The 26983-nt window shown below is 37.7% G+C and overlaps 5 protein-coding genes and 1 long non-coding RNA gene across 6 annotated transcripts in view; 2 read left to right on the top strand and 4 right to left on the bottom strand.

Moving 5' to 3' along the window:
- Positions 1 to 26983, top strand: part of LOC311608235 — a 379567-nt gene that overhangs the window by 216621 nt on the left and 135963 nt on the right. The window lies entirely within an intron of this gene.
- LOC311608216 (keratin-associated protein 20-2-like) lies at positions 624 to 1043 on the bottom strand. Its single transcript, XM_084800574.1, has one exon. The coding sequence runs from the start codon at positions 973 to 975 to the stop codon at positions 787 to 789; it is 189 nt and encodes a 62-aa protein (XP_084656700.1). The 5' UTR covers positions 976 to 1043; the 3' UTR covers positions 624 to 786.
- LOC311608221 (keratin-associated protein 20-2-like) lies at positions 7512 to 7994 on the bottom strand. Its single transcript, XM_084800579.1, has one exon. The coding sequence runs from the start codon at positions 7944 to 7946 to the stop codon at positions 7764 to 7766; it is 183 nt and encodes a 60-aa protein (XP_084656705.1). The 5' UTR covers positions 7947 to 7994; the 3' UTR covers positions 7512 to 7763.
- LOC311608227 (uncharacterized protein) lies at positions 14079 to 14583 on the bottom strand. Its single transcript, XM_084800585.1, has one exon. The coding sequence runs from the start codon at positions 14534 to 14536 to the stop codon at positions 14366 to 14368; it is 171 nt and encodes a 56-aa protein (XP_084656711.1). The 5' UTR covers positions 14537 to 14583; the 3' UTR covers positions 14079 to 14365.
- Positions 18264 to 18657, bottom strand: LOC311608214 (uncharacterized protein). The gene has a single exon (XM_084800572.1). The coding sequence runs from the start codon at positions 18590 to 18592 to the stop codon at positions 18377 to 18379; it is 216 nt and encodes a 71-aa protein (XP_084656698.1). The 5' UTR covers positions 18593 to 18657; the 3' UTR covers positions 18264 to 18376.
- LOC311608228 (keratin-associated protein 19-7-like) lies at positions 24973 to 25454 on the top strand. The gene has a single exon (XM_084800586.1). The coding sequence runs from the start codon at positions 25020 to 25022 to the stop codon at positions 25179 to 25181; it is 162 nt and encodes a 53-aa protein (XP_084656712.1). The 5' UTR covers positions 24973 to 25019; the 3' UTR covers positions 25182 to 25454.

Below are 26983 nucleotides of genomic sequence, written 5' to 3' on the forward strand. Positions count from 1 at the left end.
TAGTGGACCCATGAAGTAAGGAGAAGTCTGTACAGTGAGAATGTGTATTGTGACCCTCATTGTGGGTCTCAGGGTGGAGATTACAGGATATTTACAGAACTACTTTCTGTTAGTTCTTCAAATTTAAGTACCATACAGAAGAATTTGAGGTCAGAGAAATACCCATACTCACAAACTCATCATGGCATCACAATTGCCTCAATATGAAGATAACAGAACTGTCTACCAATCAAAGAATGGTAAAGGTAATGTTTCTCCTCCCTTTCTTCCTTCCTTCCTTCCTTCCTTCCTTCCTTCCTTCCTTTCTCTCTCTCTTTCTCTCTCTCTTTCTTTCTCTCTTCCTTCCTTCCTTTCTTTCTTTCTTTCTTTCTTTCTTTCTTTCTTTCTTTCTTTCTTTCTTTCTTTCTTTTTTTCTCCACTTACTACTCTCACACTTGTTCACAAAAAGTCTCACATTTACAACCAAACAGAATAAATTCACAAACATACAAATCGCATTTAGTTAAATAAAAACAGAAATGTGCTTTCAAGGAAATACTTTATTTAAAAGCATACATATAACCACACAATGGGAAGCGATGCAAACAGATGACATTTTACAAGGAATTGTGAGGACAATGAAGTGCTTTGCTGCAAATATTTATTTAATCAAATTGAAGAGGAGGGATGGGGTGAGCATGTTGTTTTGATTCACTATTCCTCGAGGATTTTAAATTAAAACTGGGTTTAACATGCTTATTTAAGAACATTTAAAGTGGAGAAAGATGGCATGAGCAGCAAATCTCCTCAGTAGAAGCCATAGGACCAGTATCTTCTACAGCAGAGTGGGCGGCAGCAGCCATAACCATAGCCACCATAGCCACCATAGCCACCATAGCCATAGCCACAGCCGCAGCCATAGCCACAGCCATAGCCATAGCCTAGGCCACCATAGCCACAGCCCAGGCCACCATAGTATCCACCGTAGTAACACATGTTGTTGGGAGTGGAGTGTTCAGAGGAAGACAAGCAGTAGGTTCCTTGAGTCTGGGTGTCACCATCTGCCAAGGGCCTTTTATACACCTGGGATGTTGTTGGGGAAACCACAGGCATTGCAGTGTCTCACATTTCTGCGATGTGCTTCTGAAAACATCACGAGTGTTGTGATTTACTGGACACACAAGGCTGCATAGCTGAGATAATTGTCTTCCTTTCTCAGTATCCCATGGTCAAATAATCTACTTGATATAAGTTTCAGGCATCTAGGTTATTCACCATGTAGTTTATTTAATGTGGACCATAATTTTGCCGGATGACAGAAATTATTACACAGTTTTTCTTTTAAAATATGTTGGATTTTTATTATCTACACACAATATCAGGTTTTTATTCTGTTTTTTGTTATTTGTAAAATGAATCTTATCTTGAGGATTATGTCTCTTGATTATTTCTCATGAACAATAAGCTTATTTTTGGCTTATTATTCCTTTGTTACATTGTGGGTAGGTTTAATCTTTGTCAATGTGCTTGAATTTATTGATAAGGACTTTGTTTCATTACATCTTGCCTATGAAATCAACAGAACATATAAGAGCATTTACATGCATAAATTATGTGTCATGTGTTTCCTATTGAAAGACCATGTAAAGGTCTTGTAGATGTTACTGTGAAAAGGATTATGGTTGAGGGGGTGAGCCAAGTTATTTGTAAACTTCTTTTTTAGTCATGGTCAAGTTAGCTTTGCAGAGGAACCATAATCATGTAACTTTCTGAGTTTACTCAATACCTGGGGAAATTCATCAGTGGGTAAGAATACTTGTTATACAAGCATGAGGGCATTTAAAAATCCACACAACCAAAATAAAATGATGGGCATATTCACATTCTATACCCCAGTGCTACAAATGTAGAATACAGGAGGATTGCTATGACGTACGATTGTTAGCCTATGAAATTGTTCCACTGGAGAAGCCAATCTCATGGGAATACAGTTGGCAGATAGAGCAAAAGGCATAACACAGTGTGCTCATTTTGCAACTACACACATGCATTCATTTACACAAATACCTGTGTGCTAACACCACACACAGACATGACACAAAAATACCTGCCTACATACATACATGCATACATACACACATGCATACATGTATGGGCACATTCACATACTTATGTGCATACGTACATATATACACACAGAGACACATGAACATACATATATGAAACATATGAATATACACACACCTACTAACTGAAATCTTATGAACAATTGCCAGAGTATGCTTCAGACTATGCATACATATCCTGCACACACATGTAGATAGAATGCCCCATATACCTCACTCAAAAAACAAAAGAAAACAAATGTCAAAAAGCAAAACAGAACAATTGTATGGACTCTTTAAAAATAAGACCAAATAATCCTGTGTTCTTCATCTTAGTTCGTAGCTGATGGAGAGAATATATTGATGTGAAAGGTGAAAAGCCATCTTTCTAAGATTTAAACTTTGAGCTTTTCACACATTTACCAAAATACATGTTGTATAAAAGATTTGTGATTACAGATTAAGTTGGGGAGTTTGACAAAGAGACAAGTCTATATAAATTATATGACATCATGGCAAATGGACAATTTCGTGGAAAGATTTCCCCCTGACTTTGCATTGTCAAACCTGAAATTCTTTGGACCCACAGGTACTGTCAGTGGCATAGTTATGATTCTTAGAAAGTTAAACTAGTAAATTCATTTTTGGCATCTTTTGAGGGAGGGTTTTTTTTTTTTGTGTGTGTGTGTAAGAGAACATTGGATGCCATGGAATTCACTTTGTAAAACTGGCTAGCTCCAAACTCAGAGATCCTTTTTGCTTCTACCTCCCTAGTGCTGCAGTTAAAGGTGTGCATCACCATTGTTGGCAAAGAAAACAGTCTTATGTATAGAAATATGATGAAGTGCCTGCATCTGGAACCATACACAAAATTTAAATGAAAGAAATATTTATATATGCACACATACATACACATATATATGTATACACACATATTTGTACCCACAAACCTACTGTGACATTGCAAAAAAGTATTGCAAAGGGAACAGGTATTTGTAGACTGAAGTCCAGAATCTACAAGATACAAGTCACGTGACATTGGCTCTTAGGTCTGAATTAACTCGCTGTTCCACCTTCGTCCATTCAGGTCCGATTTTCACAATTCACTTTTGTCAAGAGCTGGATTGTGTTCCATTGTGTAAACATAACACAGTATTTTACAGCATGAACCAGTCCCCTCCCTCCTCTCCTATCAGGCTCACCCTCATTCCCTCTACTCCATTCCTGCGTCTCCTTCTTGTCAGAGAAGGGGGGGGCACTGAAGGGGTACCAACTGACCATGGCACCTTAAATCACAGCAAGACTAAGTGCATCCTCTCCCACAGACAAGGCAGCACAGCAAGGGGGAATGTAATCCAAAGGCAGGAAACAAAGAGAGATGGCTCTGTTGTTGTTAGGGGACCCCCAATATGCAGGGGGTCTAGGTCCTGCCCAGGCAAGGATTTTGGTTGGTGGTTCAGTCTCTGTGAGCACTTGTGGACCCAGGTTAGTTTACGCTGTGGATCTTCTTGTGGTGTCCTTGACTCCCCAGGCTGCCTTTATCTGTGGACGGACATCAGGGCTGCTTCCGTTTCCTGGATACGTTGGATGGAGCGGCAATGATCATGGATAAGCACGTATTGCAGGGCATAGAGACCTTTGTGTATGTTCCTAATCAGGGCAGAACTGGATTACGTATTAAACATATTTATAGGGTTTTTTTTTTTTCAAAAGAAACTCTACACCAATTTCTGCAGTGGCTGTACCTGCTTGTAGTTCTTTACGTGCAAATGTGTTTCCTTTCTCCAAATCTACATGAGCATTTGTTTGGTCTGTGCATTTTCAGCCATTCTGACTGAGGTCAGAAGAAACCTCAAAGTAGTTTTGGGCTGTGTTTTTCTGTTGTCTAAGATGTTGAACCATTTAAAAATATCTCTCAAGCACTTATTTTTCATCATTTAAGAGACACCTGTATAGTTCTGTCTATTTAATACTTAGGTAGTTTTCTTCCTGGATGTTTAGTTATTATAATTCTTTCTTTATTCTAGATATTAACCTTCTCTCAGATGTATAGAAGTTAATGCTGTTTCTGATCATTTAGGGCAGCTTTTCCTTGAATGGCGATGTTCTTTACTATAGAGAGTTTTAGTTTTGTGAGGTCACGTTTATATGTTGTTGAGCCTTTGTCTTGAGTTACTGGGGTTCTTTCCCTGAAGTCTTTCCTGTGACACTGAGCTCATGTGTTATACTCTGTCAGATTGTGTTTCACTGTTTCTATTTTATGTCCTTGCCGTGCAAGTTTAATTCCTCTAGCTCTTTAGATGTGAAGATAATCATATGGGGCAACATGCATGTGTCTGTATGAGTGCTTTCAAGGAATTTAGATAGAATGTCATTGTATCTAGGGGTAAAAGTTATAATGAAACAAGAAGAGTTTAGTAAGGCAGTGGATGGGAATCCAGGAAAGGCAGGATAACTAATACTGAGGAACTCAGCAGAAAGTTATATGGAAATCTGCTTGCCTCTGCTGGAGCTTGATTTCTATCCATACTTATAATAGACTAACCCTATAACAGGATAAGAAGACCCACAGTGCACACTGCAGAACAACAACAACAACAAAAATTCCCAGTGCCAGCAAAAGGATACTCCTTTTAGTATTCTGGGCCAGCAGTGATGCATAGACATCCAATTGCTGCAGGGTTTTTTCAGTGCTATTGTTTACTCTCTAGAACATAAGAATAAAACCCTATTGAGGAAGACATAGTTGAGTCACAGAACACAAAGTACTCAAGCTTGTACAAACCCTAAAGCTTCACCTCTATAGAATAGATTTCATAGTGTTGAATGGAAATATGCACACTACTGGGGCTGGGTGGAATCAACATGATCAGTTTTAACTAACTCTGGTTTCTATGGTTAAAGAAAAATGACTGGACTATCAATATACATGCACGGATTTAAGAGTAACATAACAGATTGGGAGTAATCTGCCCTATTCTGATTGAATGAGGTCTGCATGACAGATCAAACCCAACATGGAGTCATTATTTGATAAAAACATGAAATTGAGTCTAATAGTGAAGCTACTGTTAGTGTTCTGACAAATAGACTTGGCTTTCTTAAGACTCTTCACAATAGTGTTATAATGTAGATTCAGAAGCTCTAAGCTTCGATCAGAGGCATGCATTGTTGCAGTAGACGGTTGTTATTACAGACATCCCAAACTGGCCAATATACAGAGTAAGGCAGAGGTATCCTCATATCTACTTGAGGAAACAATGGATGAATACAAGTAAACAGTGTTTTCCAGACATAGCAGGCATCTGTGTTTATGAACTCAGACAGGTTGTGACAGCATGCACAAGACCTGTGCAAGCTGAAGCCAGTAAAATTTCCAACATGGTGTCAGGTGGTCACACATTCCTATTTTTAAGCAAGGAACTATTGGTATTTGATAACTGTCAGGAGGTGAAGAGTCAGTGTCCTTAGGGGTGTGGCCCTGGTTAGGTCATCTATGCCACAGGTGATCACTACCCGTCCTAGAGAATATAGGCATCATAAATGGCACCTGATGAGTTCAAGAAGAAAAAAAAAAGAGGCCAGAAAGTTCCCTGAGCAAAATGTGGTCAAGTCTCAGAATACAAGCGAAAACATGTGAATTTTATCCAAATATATGAGATTCTCTAAAAAACAATTAAAAAAGAATAAAAGGTGCAAAAAATTCTTTGCTTATTCTCATAAAATGTTGGGTATGAATTCAGAAGCTCAAGCATCAGAAAAAAAAATAGAAAAGTCTTATGTCCATCTAAAGAGTTCTGCAAACAGGACAATACACACACTATTCTAAACAAAACCAGGAGGGAAAACAAAAATACACGTGAGATATCTGTAAGTAAACAAGTGTAAGGAAGTTAACTGATATTAAAATAATTAGATAATCATCATAAATATTTTTTCCTAAACAAATTCTACAGATGACCAAAGGTTGACATTCTACATTGTAATCCAAATTCACATTGAGATTATCCTATATATGTTAAGGAAAGGGATATTAGGAAGAAAATGGCTCTTAGAGAACATGTGGATTAAAGGGAATCCTATACACAGTGAGAATGTGTACATCGACACTCATTATGTATTTATTTTTTCTTTTCTTTTTTTAAATTTTATTTTATTAATTTATTCATATTACGTCTCAATGGTTATACCCTCCCTTGTATTCTCCCATTCCTCCCTCCCTCCCATTTTCCCCTTACTCCGCTCCCCTATGACTGTGACTGAGGGGGACCTCCTCCCCCTGTATATGCTCATAGGGTATCAAGTCTCTTCTTGGTAGGCTGCTATCCTTCCTCTGAGTGCCACCAGGTCTCCCCATTCAGGGGACATGGTCAAATATGGGGCACCAGAGTACATGTGAAAGTCAGACCCCCACCCTCCACTCAACTGTGGAGAATGTCCTGTCCATTGGCTAGATCTGGGTAGGGGTTTAAAGTTTACGGCCTGTATTGTCCTTGGCTGGTGCCATAGTTTGAGCGGGAACCCTGGGCCTAAATCTGCCTATCATAATGTTCTTCTTGTAGGTTTCTAGGACCCTCTGGGTCCTTCTACTTTGCTATTCTCCCATGCTTTTCTCATCTAGAGTCCCACTAGAATGTCCTCCCCTCTGTCTCAGTTTCCTGGTAAGTGAAGGCTTTCGTGGGACATGCCCCTTGGGCTAGTATGCAGATATAAGTGAGTATATATCATTTGAGTCTTTCTGCTTCTAGGTTAACTCACTCATTATGATCATTTCTAGTTCAATCCATTTGTCCACAAATTTCGGGAATTCCTTGTTTTTAATAGCTGAGTAGTATTCCATAGTGTATATGTACCACAGTTTTTTTTAATCCATTCTTCTAATAGAGGGACACTTAGGTTGTTTCCATGATCTGGCTATTATGAATAGGCTGCTATGAACATGGTTGAGCAAATTTTCTTGTTGTGTGCTGGAGCATCTTCTGGGTATATTCCAAGGAGTAGAATAGCTGGGTCTTGCGGAAGCCCTATTCCCAGTTTTGTGAGATAGCACCAGATAGATTTCCAAAGTGGTTATACTAGTTTGCATGGTGGGACACTCATTATTTAAAGTGTTGTGGAGATTGCAAGACATTTCAGGAATTTACCTGTTTTTAATTCTCCATAACTAAGTAGCATACAAAAGGACCCATTGTCAGAGAAATGTCCACACTCCCCAATTCATTATGGCATCACAGTAACTGGAATGTGAAGAAAATCAGATGCCACCCGCAGAGGAATGTCAGTGGGCAAAGTTCCCTTCTCTCCCCTCTTGTTTTTCTTCATTCTCCTTTGCTTCTCTCACATTTATTCACAATCACACATTTATAACCAAACAGACACGAAGTCACAAACATACATCTCAGATTTAGTAAAGCAGTAAGAAAAAAGTATTTTCACAGAATTACTTTATTTTAAATTATGCATATATATTCACAGAATGGCAGATGATGAAAACATCACATTTTACAGGGTATTGTGATGATAATGAAGAGCTTTGCTGCAAATACTTATGTGATCAAATTAAAGAGGAGGAATAGGCTGGGTCTGTTGCATTTCACTTCAAATGAAGGCTGGAATATATGGAGATATTTAAGAACATCTGAAGTGGAGAAAGTTGGAGTGAACAGTTGCAGAATCTCCTCAGTAGAAGCCATAGGACCAGTACCTTCTACAGCACAGAGGGCGGCAGCAGCCATAACCATAACCACCATAGCCACCATCGCCACCATAGCCATAGCCACAGCCATAGCCACAGCCATAGCCGTAGCCTAGGCCACCATAGCCACAGCCCAGGCCTCCATAGTATCCACCATAGTAACACATGTTGTCAGGAGTGGAGTGTTCAGAGGACGACAAGAAGTAGGTTCCTTGAATCTGGGTGTCACCATCTGCCAAGGGCCTTTTATACACCTGAGTTGTTGTTAGGGAAACCACAGGCATTGTGCTTCTGAAAACATCATGATTTTTTTGATTTACTGGACATAGAAGGCTGCATAGCTGAGATAATTGTGCTCCTTCCTCAGGATCCCATGGTCAAATAATACATATGATATAATTTTCAGGCCTCTATTTACTTTTCTATGGTGATATAAATCATTACATTATTTTCTTCTTTGTACGTATCTTGGGTTTTCATTACACCAGAGAAGTTCTGTTTTTCCTTCCTCTGTTATTTTATTTTAATCTTATCTTGAGGATTATATTTCTTAAATATGTCTCATGAATAATAAGATAATAATTGGTTATGTTTTGTTACCAAGTGGGGAGTTGCCACCTTAAGTTAATGTGCTTGGATTTATTACTAAGCATGGTACATGAGAGTTACAACAACTTACTAATGGTCAGTCTAGCTACATGTTCTATGAGAAAGCCAGTCACATAGGAATACCATTGATAGGGAGAACAAAAACATGTCATAATGTGTTCTTTTGGGATCCTAACATATTCATTATCTACTGAGACAAATTTGTACTTTCACCCTATGCATGCATACACAAAATGTATGTACATACATACATACATACACACATACATACATATGTTCACACACATGCACATACTCAAAGAAATTCTATTCTGTTTTATTACCTCTTGCTTTTAAAATAAAAGAAAATTAAGACTATTTATATGCATAAAGTATAGGTGCTATGTATTTCCCTTTGAAAGCCCACGTGAGAATCTTGTAGGTGTAACTCTGAAAGATAATTATGGTTGATGGAGAACCAAGGTAAGTATTTATCCATTTATTTTGAAATCCTGGTCAAGTTAGCTTGCATAAAAACCATATACATACAACTTTTTGAGTTTAGCTAAAGTTACGTATACAACTACTTGCTCTGCAATCATGAGGACTGGTTAATATCCCCAGAACACAAGTAAATATTTGAGTGTATTCTTCACTAGATTCAAGTGTTACAGTGGTAGGATACATGAGGATTACAAGGCCTTCGTTATTGTAGACCTAGCTCCATGTTCCATGAGAAAGCCGATCTCATGGGAATACAGTTGGTAGATAGAGCAAAGGACATAATGGAGTGTGCTCATTTTCATTGCCACATATTTATCATCTACTGAAACCCATTTGTGCTTACATCACCTACATACTTGACACAAAATGCATTCATGAATGTATATATACATACATACGTATGTGTGTATGTATTTATGTATGTATGTATGTATGTATGTATGTATGTACAAATAGATATCCACATATAGGTACCTACTAACTGAAATTCTATGGATGAGTGTCAGCCTGTGCTTCAGAATATACATACATAGCAGTCACAAATATTTAGATGGAATTTTACTATAGTCCTTTAAAGAAAAACAAATAATCAAACACAGCTGTATAGACTCCTTCAGATAGACCAAACTAGACATGCACGCTCTGTCTCAGTCTGTAGCTGATGGAGGGAGTATTAGTTTGAAAGGTATAAAAACATCAATGAAAGAAGTAAACTTCAAACCTTTCATAAATTCACCAAATATGTTATATAAAATAAAATACACATAGTTAAGCATTTAGAGAGTTTGAGTCAAGGACAGCTCTCTGTAAATGAGGTGACATCATTATAAGCATAGCTATTGGACATTTTCTTGTGAGTTATCTCTGATTTTACAGTGTTAAACCTGAAGTTCTTTTGAACCACAAATATTGTCAGTGGTATAACTGTGATAATTACATAATGAACCCAGTCATATGTATATATCTAAGAGGAAAGTGCCTTAATCTGAAACCATACAAAACTGTAAATAAAAGGAATAAACCTCAATCCACAAAACTTTTATAACATTCTATGGGGTATTCCGAAGAGAATGCATATTTGAAGATCCAAAGCTAACGCCTACCAAATACATGACATTTGACTTTTAGGTCCCAGTTAACTAACCGCTCCATCTTCATCTATCTACTCAACTGCCATTTTCACCTTTCTTAACAGTTGTGTTATGTTCAATTGTGTAAATGTGACATTGTCTTAATATACATTTATCTTTAGGTGGACACCAAGGTCGTCTCTGTTTCCTCGATATATTATATAGAGCAGCAGTGATTGGACAAACAGATTTAGTAGGGTATAGAGACCTTTGTGTACGTGGTAGAACTGGAACCTGTAGGAAATCCAGTTCTAGGTTTTGTTTGTTTCCTTCTTATTTTTTTAAATCAGTAAACTCCAAACCATTTTCCACAGTGGCTGGACCAGTTTATACTCTCAACAACTACAAATAAATATTTCCTTTTTTCCATATTCACACCAGCAGTTTTAGTCAGTTGTGTTTTTCATTTAAGCTGTGTTGACTGAGGGAAGAAGAAATTGCAAAGTAGTTTTTACTTGTATCTCTCTGGTGACTAATGATAATATTTAGAAAAATGTTTCCCCACATGTGCTCCCATCAGCTGCTTGGGTGGGGCCACTCAGAGTGTAGCAAGTTCTAGGCTCCCATCCACAAGCACAGCCGAGTATTGTCGATAGTACCAGGTGTTGGCTGTCTCCCATGCAGCTGATGGAATGGCGTGTGTAGACCCACAGCCAAATAGTGAATGGAGCTCAGTGAGTCTTGGGGAAGAGTGAGGGGAAGGATAGAAGACTCAGAGGTGACAGGAGGTTAGACAGAGCCAGCTATCCAGGGCTGGGGAGCAGTGCTGTGGAAGCTGGGGCTCCAGCCTGGGACCATGCATAAACTGGACCTGGGCCCTCTGCACAAATGTAGCTGATGGGCAGCTCAGTCATCATGTGGATGTCCTTGTGAGGGAAGTAGGGGCTGTATGTGACGTAGACTCTGTTGCCTGCTTTTTTGTTGCTTTTCCCCTGGTGGGGCTGCATCTCTGGGCCACCGGGAAAGGGGATGCCCTGTGTCCTGATGCAGCTTGACATACTGGGGTGTGTGTGTGTGTGTGTGTGTGTGTGTGTGTGTGTGTACGTGTGGAGAGTAGGGGAGGAGGAAAGAAGGAGGGAATGTCAGGGGGACGGGTGATACATCCACGATATAAACCAAATAATTAAGAAAAAATATTTTAAAAGCTTCTCTGTTATTTATATTTCATCATTTGAAAGAAGCCTGTTTAGTTCAATCCTCTACCTAATAACTAGTTTCTTTGTCTTCTTAAGGTTAGGTTTCTGAATTCTTTTCATATTCTAGAATCTAACCTTACTATTGATGTATGGAAGTTAGAGCTTTACCTGTAATTGATGGAGCTTCTTTACTTGAATGATGGTGTTGTTTTCTATACAGAGCGTTTTAGTTTCCTAATGTCACATTTATATGTTATTGCATTTAAGTCCTAAGTTATTTCCTAAAGTACTTACCTGCAGTAGTAAATATATTTATTATAGTTTTTCACATTTCGCTGATCAATTCATCTATTTTTAATGTCAGTACCATGCTTTTGTTGCTATGGCCTTGTAGATATCAATATATTAGTAAAGGCCCGTATGCATGTGTCTGTGAGGGGTGCTCTCAAAGGAGTTGAGATAGAATGCTGTGGTATTAAGGGGTAAAAGTTATACTTAAGTGAAAAAGGTTAAGTATGTTGGTGGATGAGAATGCAAGAAAGGAAGGATAATTAACACTAGAGCCTTATAAGTAAATTTTATGGAAATCTGCGTGATGCTGTAGAAGTTTGCATATCCATATTCTGTACACATGCACATGGCATGTTACTAATATCTTGATATCTACAAAATTATTAACAACAAACATGGTAATTACATACATACATACATACATACATACATACATACATTCTTTTTCCAAAACTGAGTTACTTTAGAGTGGACCAACAATACCCATAGTAGACACCACAAGCTAACAAATGAAAGCCAAATGCCAGGAATAGGTTACTTCTTTTTTAATTCTTGATTAATAGGATCCCATAGACACGAAAATATTACATGCTATTGCTAGTATTGTTTTTAATTCCAGAACCTGACAGTAAGACCCTGTTGCTGGTACATAGTTGAGTCAGATGCTGGTGAACTCAAGCTTGCACTGACCTGGACGCTACATCCCGACCACTGAGCTTTCTTAATGTTGTAAAATGTTATGTGCACTACTGGAAGAGAAAATACTTTATTGATTTTCACTAACTACAAGCTCTATGATCTAAAAAGTAGCTGGTCTGTCAATCCACATGCCCATCTGTAATAGGCACAAGAAAAGGTTGGGTGTAATCAACTCCTTTCAGATTGAATTTAAGTTTCATTTCAAAGATGCTAGCAGTACCAGGCATCTCTGTCAAGGGCCCGGGGGTAGACAGCTCTTAGATCCAAGGGGGAGTGTTGTACTAAATAGTATTCCTATTAAATGATATTCCTATACCCATGGATTAGTGCACCTCTTAAGTTTTGCCAGAGATATACCTATTTGCATGCCTATTTACAGTAGATAGTGATTATTACAGAGATCCAAAACTGGTCACAATGTACAAAATGAGACTATGGAATAACCAGCCCCAAAAAGGTTTTACACACACACACACACACACACACACACACACACACACACACACACACACACACACACATTGTGGGGAGGTTGAGGAGTAAATCAAGAACATATGAAGGGATAATGGATTGAGAAGGCCAGTTAAATGTATAAACTCAAAGTAGTTGTGACAGCAAGCTCAAGCACGACAAAATCCCAACATGAAGTGAGAAAGAGAACACTAATTCCTACTTTTAATTAAAGAGATGTTTGCCTGTAAGCACTACAGCATGTGAAGAGTCAGTTTCCTTAGGGATGTGGCGCTGAGTAGGTCCACTGTACTCAAGAGCATAGCTACCCATCCTAGAGGTTATAGACAATACAAATTGGACTTGAGTTTGGGCATGGTGTTGCACTCCTGTAATCCCCACACTCAGTGAGGCAGATTCAGGCTAATATTACTGTGAGTTCAAAGCCAACCTGGTATACAAAGAGAGTTCAGGACAGCCAAGAATACACAGAGAATCCCAGTAAAACAAATAAAAGAATGAAAGAAAAGATAAGAAAAGAAAAGAGAAAGAAAAAAAGTATACAAATTTGATCAGACATAAGGGGGCCTCTCCTCAGTACAGGTAGAAAAAAAAACATTAATTTTACCCAAATAGAATGTACAAAGTTCTCTAATAACTAATAACATGAGGAATCTATGAAAAAGATTCATTGTTTAGTCTCATAAATGATTGAATGTGCCTTTAAAACCACAAGCAAGAACAATAAAATAGTAAAGTCGGCTTGTGAACATCTTCTATATAGCAGAATAATCCACACACATTATGAAGAGTAGGAAGTCAATAACAAAAATTTATATGGAATACGCTCAAATAAAAAACGTGAAGAAAATAAATTGATGTTACAGTTGTTACAGAATTACTGGAAATCTATTTTTCAAAAGGGGAAGCTACAGATCTCCAAGGGTGAATTTTCAAATCTTAACTGAAATTCACAGTGAGATTATTCTCCACAGTTGTTATTAAAATAGGTATTGGAAAGAAAATGGGTGTTAGAGAACATATGAAGTTAAGGGAACCCTGCACACACTGGGAATGCATGTAATGACATTCTGTAGGAGGAGGCACTATGGCTAGTCTTCCCAGAATATTTAGAGAATTAACTTGTGATAATTCTCAAATATTTCATAGCAGACAAAATTATTTGGTCCCCAAGAAATATCTGTACTCCCAATATTCATTGTGACACCACAGCAGCAGCACTATGAAGATAATAAAAATGTCTACCAATAGAAGAAAGTTTAAAGAGACCATTCTCTGTCCTCTCCATCTCTCTCTGCTTTCCTACCTTCCTTCTTCCCTCCATCCCTCCCTTCCTTTCTTCCTCATTTTCTCTCTCATCAATTTTCTTTCATTCATTCTTACTTTACTTACATATCTTTTTCTCTTCTCATCTCCTCTCAAATTTATATACAATTAAACTTATGTAACCAGGTAGATATAAACAAATACATTCATCCCACATTTAGGAAAACTATAGAAAACTGTATTTTCAAGAAAATACTTTATTTGAAAGCATATGTGTCCATAAAAAAAGGAAGACAGCAAGTGGAGCACATTTTCAAAGTTACTATGATGACAATGAATAGTCCCTCTGTAAATGTCCTTGCAGAAAAATTGAAGATGAGGAAATAGGTGAGCATGTATTTTCTTTAATTTTCCTCAAATAGTTTAGTATAATGTAACTTATGAAAGCATTAAAGGAATTCTGATGTGAAGAGAGTTGGGATGAGTAGATGTAGAATCTCCTCAGTAGAAGCCATAGGACCAGTATCTTCTACAGCACAGTGGGCGGCAGCAGCCATAACCATAGCCACCATAGCCACCATAGCCACCATAGCCATAGCCACAGCCATAGCCATAGCCTAGGCCACCATAGCCACAGCCCAGGCCTCCATAGTATCCACCATAGTAACACATGTTGTCAGGAGTGGAGTGTTCAGAGGAAGACAAGCAGTAGGTTCCTTGAGTCTGGATGTCACCATCTGCCAAAGTCCTTTTATACACCTGGGTTGTTGTTGGGGAAACCACAGGCATTGTAGTGTCTCACATACCTGCATTGTGCTTTGGAAAACATCACGAGTGTTGTGATTTACTGGACACACAAGGCTGCATAGCTGAGGTAATTGTGCTCCTACCTCAAGATCCCATGGTCACATAATAAATATGATATAACTTTTAGGTCTCTTTTTCATTCCTCATGCAGTTTTCTGATCATAGCACATAATTTTGTCAGATAATATAAACCATTACATAGTTTTTTCCTTTAATGTATTTTGAGTGTCATTATACTAATGAAAGAAGGTCAGTTTTTCCTTTTGTTTTGTTATTTTAAATGAATCTTATGAGCATTATGTTCTTAAGTAATTTTCATGATCAATAAGCTAATTATTGGGTACTTTTTTTGTTACTTGGTGGATAGTTACCATCTTTTGTTAATGTGTTTGGAGTTATTATTAAGCACTTTTAAATAACAGATTGCTTTTAAAATCAACAGAAAATATTAGACCATTTATATGTATAAACTATGCATGTTATGTTTCCATTTGAAAGGCCATGTGAGGGTCCTGTAGGTGTAATGTGAAAAGCGTTATGATTGGGGAGGTGAGCCATGGTAAGCATTTGTAAACTTCTTTTTAATAGAGATCAAGTTAGTTTTGTAGAGAAACTGTAGACATGTAACTTTATGAGTTTATCCAAGAGCTGGGGAAATGAGTCCATGGATAAGAATACTTGCTGTACAAGCATGAGGACCTGATTAAAACTGTAGGCTCAAACTTCTTAACAATTATATTTTATTATGAACTTATTAACAGAGAGTACCTAGATTATAACCCAACTAACCTAAACAATAGGAAAAGGAGATTAAAGAATACACTAATCAAACCATAAGGATATCTGTTCCAAGGAATGATTCTCCTGGTGTAGTCAGTAGGATTTCTTCTGCTGGAGCCTGGAGCAACTGGAACCTAGAGCCTCAGTCAGAGCCCTGAGCCACGAAGCTGTCCCTTGAGTGGTTCTCTCTAGGAGTGTCTCGAAGTGGAATGATGAACAGCTACTACTAATCCAAGTCTTCAAAGGCCCCGCCTTCTGTTTTTGGATCACATTCATATGTCCTCTAATAATTTGTTCAAGGATGTTTTTAAGCTGGTTAACAACCAATCTCCACCACACGGTGGTTTGACTTCTAAGGAGATAAACATTTCCTGCTTTCTCACAAATCCTTTTCTCATCCCACACTTGTGATCTAAACAAAAAACATGTTTATCTCTCCTTCATAAAAATCCCCTGAGCCCATGTAAATGATGGGTGTATTCAATTGTACACCTAAGCACTATACATGTAGAATGCAAGAGGATTATTGTGACCTACTGATTGTCAGCCTAGCAAATTGTTCTCCTGAAGACCTACTCTCATGGGGATAAAGGTAGTAGACAGAGCAAATACCATGACACATGTGCTCATTTGGCACCTGTACACATTCATTCATTTACTCAATTACCTGTGTGCTAACATCACTCAAATACATGAGACAAAAAGTACATACAGAAATACATACATACATACATATGCAATGCACATGCATATAGGAAATACATGCAGATACACATACCTATTCCCAGAATATGCTTCAGAATATGCATACATAGCATGAACACAATTTTAGGTGTAATCCATAGTATACTCACTCAAAAGCAACAAGAAAACACATAAAAATTGTGTAGACTTAAAAAAAAAAAGAAACAGGCTATAGCAGGTCAATATTCACTATGTTATACAAAAAATAGGAAGGCAACAATCAAAATTCCATGTGAACCATCTACAAAGACTGAAGCATGAAGAAAATTAATTGATATTAAAACATGGAAACAGCCTAAGTGTCCATCAATAGAAGAATGGATAAAGAAACTGTGGTACATATACACTATGGAATACTGTTCAGCTATTAAAAACAAGGAATTCTCGAAATTTGTGGATAAATGGATTGAGCTAGAAATGATCCTAATGAGTGAGTTAACCTAGAAGCAGAAAGACTCAAATGGTATATACTCACTTATATCTGCATATTAGCCCAAGGGGCATGTCACATGAAAGCCTTCAATTACCAGGAAACTGGGACAGTGGGGAGGACATCCTATTGGGACTCTAGATGAGACAAGCATGGGAGAATGGCAAAGTAGAAGGATTCAGAGGGTCCTAGAAACCTACCAGTAGAACATTATGATAGGCAGATTTGGGCCCAGGGGTCCCTCTCAAACTAAGGCACCAGCCAAGGACAATACAGGCTGTAAACTTTATACCCCTACCCAGATCTAGCCAATGGACAGAACATTCTCCACAGTAGAGTGGAGAGTTGGATATGACTTTCTCACGTACTCTGGTGCCTCATATTTGACCATTTTCCCTGGAGAGGGAGACCTGGTGGCACTCAGAGGAAGGACAGCAGGTTACCAAAAAGAGACTTAATACCCTATGAGCATATACAGGGGGAGGTAATCCCCCTCAGGAACTGTCATAGGGGAGGGGAATAAGGGGAAATGGGAGGGAGGGAAGAATGGGAGGATACAAGGGATGGGATAACCATTGAGATGTAACAAGAACAAATTAATAAAATAATATATATCTTAGAAATAAATAATTAGAGAAGCATCCTAAATATTTTTCAAAGGAAAATCATTAGAAGACCAAAGGTGAATTTTCGAAATTGTAAGTCAAAATTAGAATGAGATTGTTACTTATAATAATTAATAAAATGGATATTAGAAAGAAAATAGATATTAGTGAACAGATGAGTAAGGAAAGCCTTTCACAGTGAGGATGTGTGTGGTGACACTCATTACAGATGGGACTGTGAGGATGGTAATATATTTCCAGAAATACTTTGTGCTAGTTCTCCAAACGTAAGTAGCAGACAAATGGATTGGATCGCACATTCTTAGTGACATGATGATAGCATAAATATGAGGATAGTAAAAATCTCCACCAACAGAAGGATTGTTTTCCTATTTCTCCCTTTTTTATTATAATTTATTCAGGTTACTTATCATCTTTTATCCCCTCATTTGTGCCTTCATGTTCCCTCCTGCCTCCCTCTCTCTTTGGCCCTATTCCCCTCTCCTAGACCTCTGACAGAAGGGGACCTCCTCCTCCATATGGTCTCATCCTGACAGCCTGCTTCCCCTTCCTCTGTGTGTCTCCACACCAAGGGCAAGTGATCGAATCTGGGGCATTAGAGTTCATGTCTGAGGCAGTCGCACTCTTCCCACAACCATGGAGAGAATGAGCTGTCCATTGGCTAGATCTGAACAAGAGGTCTAGGTTTACTGCTGCATGCGTTGTCCTTATGTTTCCTTCTCTCTGCCCTCTTGCTCTTATTAATTCTTTTCTTTACTACTCTCACATTCATTCAAACACAATCATACATTTACAATCAAACAGATAAAAAGTCACAAACATACATCTCAAAATCAGTAAACCAATAAGAGAAAACAATTTTAAAACAAATTATTTATAAGTATATTTATTTATTTATTTATATTTATATTCACATAATGGAAATGGATAAAAAGGTCACATTTCAAAAGGCATTATGAAGAACTTTGCTTCAAATATTCATGTGATCAAATTGAATAAGAAGAATGGGGTAGGTTTGCTCTGTGTTTCTTTTATTATTCCTCGGAAAGTTTAAGTTAAGGTTGGAATTTATGAAGATATTGAAGAATATCTGAAGTAGAAAAAGATGATATGAGTAGGTTCTCCTCAGTATGCGCCATAGGACCAGTACCTTCTACAGCACAGTGGGCGGCAGCAGCCATAGCCATAGCCACCATAGCCACCATAGCCACCATAGCCACCATAGCCACCATAGCCACCATAGCCACAGCCATAGCCACAGCCATAGCCACAGCCATAGCCATAGCCTAGGCCACCATAGCCACAGCCCAGGCCTCCATAGTATCCACCATAGTAACACATGTTGTCAGGAGTGGAGTGTTCAGAGGAAGACAAGCAGTAGGTTTCTTGAATCTAGGTGTCACCATCTGCCAAGGGCCTTTTATACACCTGAGTTGTTGTTAGGGAAACCACAGGCATTGCAGTGTCACACATACCTGCACTGTGCTTTGGAAAACATCACGAGTGTTGTGATTTACTAGACACCCGAGGCTGCATAGCTGAGGTAATTGTGCTCCTACATCAGGATCCCATATTCAGATAATGGATATGATATAATTTTAAGGTCTCTATGTCATTCTTCATGTTGTTTATGGATTACAGCATATAATTCTGTCAAATGATATAATCATTAGTTTTTAATCTTTTAAAATCTGTTAGGTTTTTATCACCCCCACAAAGTGTCACTTTTTCCTTCTATTATTGGCTATTTAATTAGTTATATGGTGAGTCGTTTCCATCTAGTTAATGTGTTTGCATTTATTGCTAAGCTCTTTTCTTTCATTAGATGGTGCCTACGAAATCAACAGAACATATAAGACTATTTATATGCATAAATTATATATGTCATGTGTTTCCCTTTGAAATACCATGTGAAGGTCATGTAGATGTTACTGTAAAAAGCATTAAGGTTGGGATGGTGGGCCAAGGTAAGCATTTGTAAACTTCCTTTAAAATCGTGGTCAAGTCAGTTATGCAGAGGAACCATAAACATGTAACTTTACGAGTTGATTCAACACCTGGGGAAATAAGAATACTTGCTGTACAAGCATGAGGGCATTTTAAATATCCCTAGAACCAAAATAAAATGTTGGGTGTATTCACATTCTATACCCCAGAGCTACATGGGGAGAATACAAGAGGATTGCTATGATGTACTGATTGTCAGCGTAGGAAATTCTTCCTCAAGATAGCCAATCTCATGGGAATACAGTTAGTAGAAATAGAAAAAAACAGGACACAGTGTGCTCATTTTGCAACTACACAAATCCATTCACTTACATAAATACTTGTGTGCCACCACCACCACATACATGACACATTTCTTCATTTCTTACATACACACATCATACATACATATACACATGCACATACACATATGAAAGACATGGAGATACACGTACCTCCTCATAGGAAGTCTGTGGATAAATAGGCAGAATATGCTTCAGAACATCCCTATATAGCAAATACGTGTACCTGCTTACAGAAATTCTATGGATAAATAACATGCACACATGTTGAGATGGAATGGCCAGTATACCTCCTTCAAAAACAAAAACAAAACAAAACTCAACAAAAATAATCATATAGACTTAAAAAGACCACACAAACCACATGCCCTTTGTCTCAGTTTGTAGCTGATGGAGCGAATAGTGGGATGAAAAGTGAAAAGCCCTCTTTCAAAGATTTAAACTTTGAACTTTTCACAAAATTACCAAAAATACATGTATTATAAAATAAAATATTTGTAGTTAAACATGTAGTTAAGGAGTTTGACAAAGAGACAAGTCTATGTAAATATTTTATTTGTTTGTTTGTCTTCTGAAACAGTGTTTCTCTGTGTAACGGTCATGGAATTCATGCTGTAGAATAAGCTGTCCCCAGACTTACAGAGATCCACCTGAGTGCTGGCATAAAGGTGACCCTCACCATTGCTGGCAAATAAAACACAATTTTATGTATAGAAATATGTAGAGTTTGCCTGTATCTGGTAGAAAGACAAAAAAAAATGGATTAATCTAGATACTTTATTTGTGCCTATTGTGAAAGGTGTCATTTCTTTAATTTCATTTTCAGCTGTTTGCCTTTTATATAATGGAGGGCTACTGATTTTTTTAAGATGTTGATTTTGTATCAATCCACTTTGCTGAAGGCTTTTATCTGTTGTAGAAGTGTCTTGGTAGAATTTTTGGGTCACTTATATGTGATATCATGTCATCTGTGAATAATGATACTTTGATGTCTTCTTTTCCAATTTGTATCTGGTTGATCTCCTTTAGCTGTCTCATTGCTTTAGATTGAACTTTAAGTACTATATTGAAGAGATATGGTGAGAGTGGACAGCCTTATCTTGACTGTGATTTCAGTAGAACTGATTTATGTTTTCTCCATTTAGTATGATGTTGGCTATAGTCTTGTGGCATATTGCCTTTACTATGTTTAGGTATGTGCCTTGTATCCCTGATCTCTCAAGGTTTTAAAAATTAAATGGGTGTTGGATTTTGTCAAATGATTTTTCAGGATCTAGTTAGATGATCATGTGGTTTTTTCTTCATGTTTGTTTATATGATTAATTAATTAATGGATTTCAGTATACTGAACCACCTTTGCATGCCTGGGATGAAGCCTGGTCATGGTGAATGAAATTTTTGATGTGTTCTTGGATTAATTCATGATCATATTATTGAGTATTTTTGTATCAATGCTCATAAGGGAATCTGGTATGAAATTCTCTTTATTTGTTGGGTCTTAGTGTGGTTTAGGCATTAGGATGACAGTGGCTTCAAAGAATGAGTTCAGTGATCTTCCTTCTGTTTCTATTTTGTGGAATAGTTTGAAGAGAATTGGTATTAGCTCTTCTCTGAATGTCTGGCAGAATTCTGTGCTGAATCCTTCTTGCCCTGAGAGACTTTTGGTTAGGAGATATTTGATGATGTTTCTATTTCCTTTGGAGATATATGACCATTTAAATTGTTTTTCTTCAAAATACCACCACAGTTCTTCACAGAACTGGAAAGAACAAGTCTCAACTTCATAAGGAAAAGAAACAAAACCCTCAATAGCTAAGACAATCCTATACAATGAAAGATCTTCTGGATGTATCTCCATCTTTGATCTCAAGCTGTACTATAGAGCAATAGTAATAAAAATTGCATGGTACTAGCATAGAAACAGACAGGTAGATATTACAATCCACAGACCTAAAGAAAGTAAATAACAAGAAGGACCCTAGGAAAAATGCTTAGTTTTCATTCAGAAGGGCAAACAGAGTAGGTACTGGAAGCAGTTGAAGAGAAGGAACAGGATGAGAGCCTACCTTAGAGGTCCTCTTAAAGACTCCACCCAGCAGAGGATCTAAGCAGATGCTGTGACTCACAGCCAAACTTTGGGATGATATGTAGGGGATCTTATGGAAGAGTTGGGGCATAAGAGAACCTGGAGGGAATAAGAGCTCTATAAGGAGACCAATGGAGCCAATAAATATTGGCAGGGAGGTGGGAGGTAGGTGCTGCAGAGACTTGATGCAACAACCAAGATCCATGCATAGTGAGAACCTAGACTCTTTGCTTAGATGTAGAGGAATGGCAGAACAGTTAACTTGTAGGTCCCATAATATGGGGAGTAGGGACTTCTTCTGACATGGACTCTGTTGCCCAGTCCTTGATCACTTACACCTGGTGAGACAGCCTTCCCTGACCACAGAAAGAGAAGGGATACAGGTTGTCCAGATGATACTTGATAGGCTGAGGTCAGATGAGAGGGGAGGAGGGTTCCCTCTTTGCAGACTAGGGCAGTGGGGGAATAAGGATGAGGGAAGGAAGGAGGATCTGGAGGTGATGAAGTAGGGGGCTACAATTGAGGAGTAAACAAATTAAGCATAAAAATAAATGTATTTAAAAATGTAACATAAGAATAAAATGGAGTAACCCTGTAAAGCAGCAACAAGACCCATCCTAGGCACTGTAGGCTGACAAAGAAACATCCCAGTGCCAGGAAAAGTTTATGTCTTTTTGAATTCTGGACCAGTTGTGTCCATAGACATGCAAAATTACAGGCTATTGCCAATGATATTGTTTACCTTCGGAAACATGAAAGAAAGATCCCATTGATGATGACATTGTTGAGTCACTGAACATGAAGAACTCAAGCTTGCACTGACCTCAAAGCTTTACCTTGACTGAGTAGATTTCATAGTGCTGAATGGTCATGTGCACACTACTGGGGAAAAACACATGATCAGTTTTAACTGCGTATTCTGTTGTAAAGAAAGTGACTAGACTGTCAATACATGTTCACAGCTTTAAAAAGAACATGAACAGATTGGGAGTAATCTATGATTTTCTGATTAAATATAAGTTCACATGACAGATGAAACCAAACCCAAAGCCATTAGTTGGACAAGAATCTGAAAATAGACACTAAGGGAGACGTTACCAGCCACATTCTGACAAATGGATTTGGTTTTCAAAAAGACTCTAAATAATAATGTTATACCGTTAGATTCGTGAACCTCTAAGGCTTGACCAGAGGCGTGCCTTGTTGCAGTAGTTGTGATTATCACAGAGACCCCAAACTGGTCAATATACAGAATAATAGTGTTGTATTCTCATCTGTTCTTGAGGAAACAGTGGGTGACTCAAAGAAAGAGTGTTTTCCAGACACAGCAGGCAGATGCTTTTATGAACTCAGAGAGACTGTGACAGCATGAACAAGCTCAACACTGAAAATGTCCAACATGGTGTCAAGAGGAAGGCACACATTCCCACTTTTAGTAAAGGTGCTATAGCTGTTTGGTAGCTGTCAGGAAGTGGAGAGTCAGTGATGTTAAGGGTGTGGCCCTGGCTAGGTAAGCTATACTTCAGGTGATAGATATCCATCCTAGAGAATGTAGGCATCATAAATCAGACTTGACGAGTTTAAGAAAACAAAAAGAGGACACAAAGTTAGTTGGGCATAATATGAACAAGTGTCTGAAGACAAGGAAAAATATATGAATTTTATCTAAATATGTTGTATGAGATCTTCTTGGAACTAGTAAGAAAAATAATACAAAGGGCAGAAGAGCCTTTGCTCATTCCCCTAAATGATTCAGTGTGAATTCAGAAGCTCAAGCACCAGAAAAAAAGAAAACTCTGATTATTCTCGTCTAGAATGTTCTGCCTATCATGAAAATACACACACTATTCTCTATAAAAGATTGGAAGTAAAAAAAAAACCCCAATATTCATGTGAAATATGTACCTGAAAACAGCATGAAGACAATTAATTGATATTAAAATAATTATAGAATCATCATAAATATTTTTCTTTTTTGTTCCTTTTAAAAATTTTAATAATTTCACTTTACATCCCAATTGTAGCCCTCTCCTTCATAGTCTTGAGTCCCACCTTGCTCCCCTCATCCCCTATCCCTCCTTCCCTCCCTTAGTCCTTATAAAGGGGGAGCCCTCCTCTCCTGTCATCTGACCTCAGACTATCAAATCTCATCGGGACTGCCTGCATCTTCTTCCTCTGTGGCCTGGCAAGGCTGACCCATGACGTGGAAGTGATCAAGGAGTGGGTACCAGAGTCCATATTAGAAGTAGTCCATACTCCCCATATGTACATGGTACATATGTATGTAGGTAAACACGATTCTATGTAGGTAGATATGTTTGTATTGTGTATGTATGTGGTATTAGAACACAGGTATTTTATTGAATGAATGGATTGTATAATTGACAAATAAGCACACTGTGTCCTGCTCTTTGATCTATCTGCCAACTTTATTTTCATGAGATTATCTCTATCATGGAACAACTTGTTAGGCTGACAATCAGTACATCATAGCAATTCTCTTGTATTCTACCCATGTAGCATTGGGGTGTAAAATGTGAATACACCCATCATTTTACATGAGTTCTGGAGATTGTTAAATATGTCCTCATGCTTGTACAGCATGTATTGATGAATTTCCTCAGATGCTGGATAAATTCATAGAGTTACGTGTCTACACATTCTCTGCAAAGCTAATTTGACCATGATATAGACAGAAGTTTACAAATACCTACCTTGGCTCACCCCCTCAACCATAATCCTTTTGTAATTAATAATTACAAGACCTTCATGTGGGCTTTCAAATGGGAACACATACCATGCATAGTTTATGCATATAAATAATATTATATATTCTGAGATGATAAAAGCATGATGTAATAAAACAAAGTGTTTAGCAATAAATCCAAACACATTAACGTAGATGGAAACTACCCACCAAGTAACAAATTATGTAGCCAATCATAAACTTGATCAGGAAGAATCAAGAAACATAATCCTCAAAGTAAGATTAATTTAAAATGAAAAATAGAAAGAAAATAAAAACATTTTGTGTTGATGATAAAAACCCAACTCATGTTTTAAAAACTATATAGTGATTGAATGTGAATCATGGTACACATTCAAGAAACTACATGAAGAATAACCTAGATGCCTGAAAATTATATCAAGTCCATTTTTTACCATCAGATCCTGAGATAGGAGGAAAATTATCTCAGCTATGCAGCCTTGTGTCTCCAGTAAATCACAACACTCATGGTGTTTTCCAAAGCACAGTACAGGAATGTGTGACACTGCAATGCCTGTGGTTTCTCCAACAACATCCCAGGTGTATAAAAGGCCATTGGCAGATGGTGACACCCAGACTCAAGGAACCTACTGCTTGTCTTCCTCTGAATACTCCACTCCCGACAACATGTGTTACTATGGTGGATACTATGGAGGCCTGGGCTGTGGCTATGGTGGCCTAGGCTATGGCTATGGCTGTGGCTATGGCTATGGTGGCTATGGTGGCTATGGTTATGGCTGCTGCCGCCCACTGTGCTGTAGAAGATACTGGTCCTATGGCTTCTACTGAAGAGGTTCTGCAGTTGCTCATGCCATCTTTCTCCACTTCAGATGTTCCTAAATATCTTCATAAATACCAACCTTAATTTAAACACTCTCAGGAATAATTAATGAAATATAACACACCGAGCCTGGTCCTCTTTGTTAAACATATTGCATGTATATTTACAGAAAAGCTCTTCATTGCCATCATAATGCATTTCAAATGTGACCAGATTGTATCATTTCCCATTACGTGAATATATACATATGCGTTAAAATAAAATATTTACTTGAAAACACATTTCTTTTTTTAGTAATGTGAAATTTATGTGTGTGAATTTATTCTGTTTCGCTGTAAATGTGTGATTTTTCTAGTGAACAAATGTGAGAAAATTAAATGTAAAAAGAAAGAACACGATTGGGGAGAGAAACTTGGTCTCTAACCATTCATTCCTCTTTTGGTAGACATTATCTTCATATTGCTGTTATGGTGATGTCACGATGAATTTGGAAGTTTGGATATTTTTCTGACCTCAAATCCTTCTGTATGATACTTAAATATGGAGAACCAACACAAACTGATTCTGTAAATATCCTGCAATCTCCACAGTATATTCTATAATGATAGTCACCATACACATTCTCACTGTTTGGGATTCCCCTTACTTCATGTGTTCCCTAAGACCCACTGTCTTTCTAAAGTCTATTTTACTATTAACTATAGGGAATAATCTCATTGTGACTTATTATTTTGAAAGTTTAGTTTTCATCATTTGTAGATTTACTTTAGAGACTCACAGCCAAACTTCAGGGTAGAGCACAGAGAATCTTGGGGAATACTTGGGGAATAGAAGGACTTGGAGTGGACAAGAGCTCCACAAGGAGAACATGGAACCCACAAATCTCTCTCATAGCTACTCTATGAACTTCTATGGATAATTGCCAGATTATACTTCAGAATACGCCCACACAGCATGCATCTAAGTTTAGATTGAATGCCAGAATAATACTGTACTCAAAACAAAAAATACAAAACAAAAACAAAAACCAAACCAAAAACACATTGTATATATTCTTTACAAATCAACCAAACAAGCCATGTGAACTTCATCTCAGGTTATTGCTGATGGGGAGAATATTTGTATGAAAAGTGAAAAGCCATCTCTGAGTGATTTAAACTTTGAACTTCTCACAGCTTTACAAAATACATGCTTATGAGATAAAATATTTGTAGATAAACATTTAGTTATAGTGTTTGACAAAAAGACAAGTCTATGTAAATGAGGTGACATCATGTATAATTTTATGAAAAGATTTCCCTTTGATTATTCAGTGTCCAACCTGAAATTCTTTGGAACCACATTTAGTTAATGTTTTTCCTGAAAATATAGGGCCCCTTTTACTTGAATGGTGGTGGTCTTTGCTATACAGATCTTTTTAATTTCATGAGGTCACATTTACATATTTCTGCTCTTTTAGTCCCTAAAATACTTTCCTGTAATAATAAGTTTATATATTATACATCTTCAGATTCCATTGATTAACTCATTGTAGAGAGACTATCTTGTATATTTCCTGGATGCAATACCTGTGAGTTAAAAAGCCCATAGCCTATGGGAAAGGGTAGAAAGAACGTGGGGCATCTGTGAGTCCAAAGGGATTCTGAGGTAGAGTCAGGTTCAGGGGATTAATCAGACAAGCTGTGTGGGGGACAGATGCATGATACCTGAGCAGAGGTATCCAGACACATGCCTGAACTTAGAAGAAAACAAATGGGTTATTGCGTTATGAACTGGTCAGAGGAGAGCCTAGGTGTATGGCTTAGGTATT

This window comes from Acomys minous (genome assembly GCF_964271855.1).
Source record: "Acomys minous genome assembly, chromosome: 11".
Lineage (NCBI taxonomy): Eukaryota > Metazoa > Chordata > Mammalia > Rodentia > Muridae > Acomys > Acomys minous.